General features: G+C 44.6%; 1 protein-coding gene across 1 annotated transcript in view; it reads left to right on the forward strand.

Annotated features, from left to right (window-relative positions):
* Positions 1-888: 888 nt before the first annotated feature.
* Positions 889-2,462, forward strand: part of LOC128684809 (protein trapped in endoderm-1) — an 81,503-nt gene continuing 79,929 nt past the window's right edge. The window contains exon 1 of the mRNA XM_070080634.1: positions 889-1,585. Within this exon, the coding sequence (XP_069936735.1) occupies positions 1,399-1,585 (187 nt within the window). The 5' untranslated portion in view covers positions 889-1,398. The remainder of the gene's footprint in view (positions 1,586-2,462) is intronic.

Below are 2,462 nucleotides of genomic sequence, written 5' to 3' on the forward strand. Positions count from 1 at the left end.
GGATCACCTGGATGTTACCGTGAGCCTTTATTTGCAATTGTTCCTTCAAAGGGGGGGGGAGTGCCTTGATGTTAGTGAAGCGCTCTTGATCCAAAGGATTTGAACCACCCTACTCTCCCTTAGATCAAACTTGATTAATTATGTTCCATTCCTTAGGAGTTGTATGATCCTTACTTTTACAGCGCTTCCCCGTGAATATAATAGTAGTAATAATTCTACATGCTACAGTAACGTTGTTTTGCATGTACACAGGTCTTCTAGTGTGTTGCTATATTTACGTGGAAACGCTAAACCCATAGGGATCGGAGAGCGCATGGGGACGAGCCAATCAAGTTTGATTCAAGGAAAGAGAGGGTAGCTCCATTTCCTTGGATCCAGAGCCCTGCATCATCAAGACACCCCCATCTCTCCAAGCAGGGTCTCGAGTGAGAATATCCCTCGAGGCTTCAGATGAAGAGTGACGGGGCATTATGTAAGCTCTTTGTCGTAATTAAAACCTCATTAGGCTCACCAGATTCTGAATGTAACGTTAATTAGCTTCCCCAATGTAATTGGAGATTTTTTTCTTTCCGCGCGGTCAGTGTAGTAAATGGCTAGCCAATGAGAGTTCAGGTGGGAGGAGCTACGGGTTGTCCACTAATCACAGACGTCGCAAGCATAACTCAGGTAACAGTTTATTGTCGCACGATATAAATTCATTCCTCTAAGCAAGGAATTGAAAGAATGCAAAATGTAATGATTTAGTTGTTGGAAAAATGTTTAAAATTGGCGAAGGGGACGAGGTGGCACCTTGAGACGGCAGCGGCACTGGGCACAAGAGCAGGCGGAGTATGTAGAGGTGCGTGAGGCCAGCCACACTAGCAGCAGCAGCAGGCACCAGTTACTGGCGGGACCTTCACCATAGCACACTACCCTCACTACTCGTCCGCCCACCCCACCACCACCTCGGTACACACCGCCACTTACATCTCGTCACGATCCGTGTGTATCTCGCCACAGATACTCAGCATAATTTATCCGCTGATCACTATTCTTCGCATAGAACACTGGTCAAAGCTGTGGTGGCAGTTATAGTTTGCCGGTGTTGGAGTCACTCAAGTCAGTCTCCTGACCCTGGTAATTCCTTAGGTGCATGACAGAAGACTCGTGGTCGCCCAGTGTGACCGCCGCCACCCACACACCCTCAAAAAACTCGTTTTCCTTATCTCTGCTGTTCCTTAAACTTGCGATAAGCTGAGGTAAAAAAGACACGTGTTTTATGGTGATGCAGATTAACTAGCTATACTTAAACTATCCTGGTGGTCCCAAGGGCAAGATACGTGAATTAGAATAAGTTAAGTGAGAGCCTAGTCCGGGAGAGGAATCAGCGTAGCTACTTGAAGAGCACCCAGCATTACGATGGACACGACAGCAGCCGCGCTGGTGTACGATGCGGGCGTCGCCAACGACAGCATCAAGGACGCCCATGGTGGGCTGGACACCAACACCTCCGTCGGGGAGGGCGCCCCTATCATCCACTACCCCAGGTCCGCCACCGTCTTCGCCGCCGTCGCCAGTATTATCTTCATCATCGTTGGCATCGTGGGTGAGTATTACGTAATTTGTCATCCGAGACCAAGAAATCACCGTGAATAGAACATTTTGCAACTAATCCGCGAATTAAAAACGAAAATTGGACAACGTTTCAGTCCATCCTGGATCACTATGAAGTGGCAACTTTATAATGGTCCAGGATGGTCATTTTTCATTTCCAATTAGTGGGTTGCAAACCGTCTACTAATCACATTAAACAATTTATAAATAATTATCCAGAGTATACGTCTATTAACGAAACTTTGTTGGAGTTATTTGCACTCCTGGATTGCCAGATTGATTTAAAAAAAAAAAATTCGAGTTCAACACCGCTGGGACTGTCTCATAATTAGGTCAACACAGCCTCACATAACCTAGGAGCGACAGATTTCGACATTCCATGGGTTTCCGGTTCCGGAAATGGATATATCACTATCCTATATAAATGTGTATGTAATATTTTTTACACAGTTGAATTTAAAGACTAAGAGCTGTTATCCTAACTCTCTTCAAAGTCTGGTTTTATCTAAGGATACACTCCCAAAATGCCCGCCTGGGAATCGAATCTAAGTCCCTGACCACATTTGAAAAGAGAATTCGAGGTACTTTCTCTTTTTATTTTATTTAAATTGCATTTTAAGGCACATTTTTGTCTTGTGATATTGTTGTATAAATCTGTATGCAAAGAACAAATTTGGATTATGTAATATAAACGAATGAAAACTGTATACGGTTTTACAGACTATTTTAGATATATTCACTGACTCACAAAATCGTAATGACACGATTGCAAACAAACCATACCACGGGCGGGATTTGAACCCGCTGTCAGTCTCAAAACTCCAGCCCGTCGCGTTAGCCACTGGACCAGCTAGCCACAATAAGATTCG

The sequence above is a fragment of the Cherax quadricarinatus genome, unplaced genomic scaffold, assembly GCF_038502225.1.
Source record: "Cherax quadricarinatus isolate ZL_2023a unplaced genomic scaffold, ASM3850222v1 Contig728, whole genome shotgun sequence".
Lineage (NCBI taxonomy): Eukaryota > Metazoa > Arthropoda > Malacostraca > Decapoda > Parastacidae > Cherax > Cherax quadricarinatus.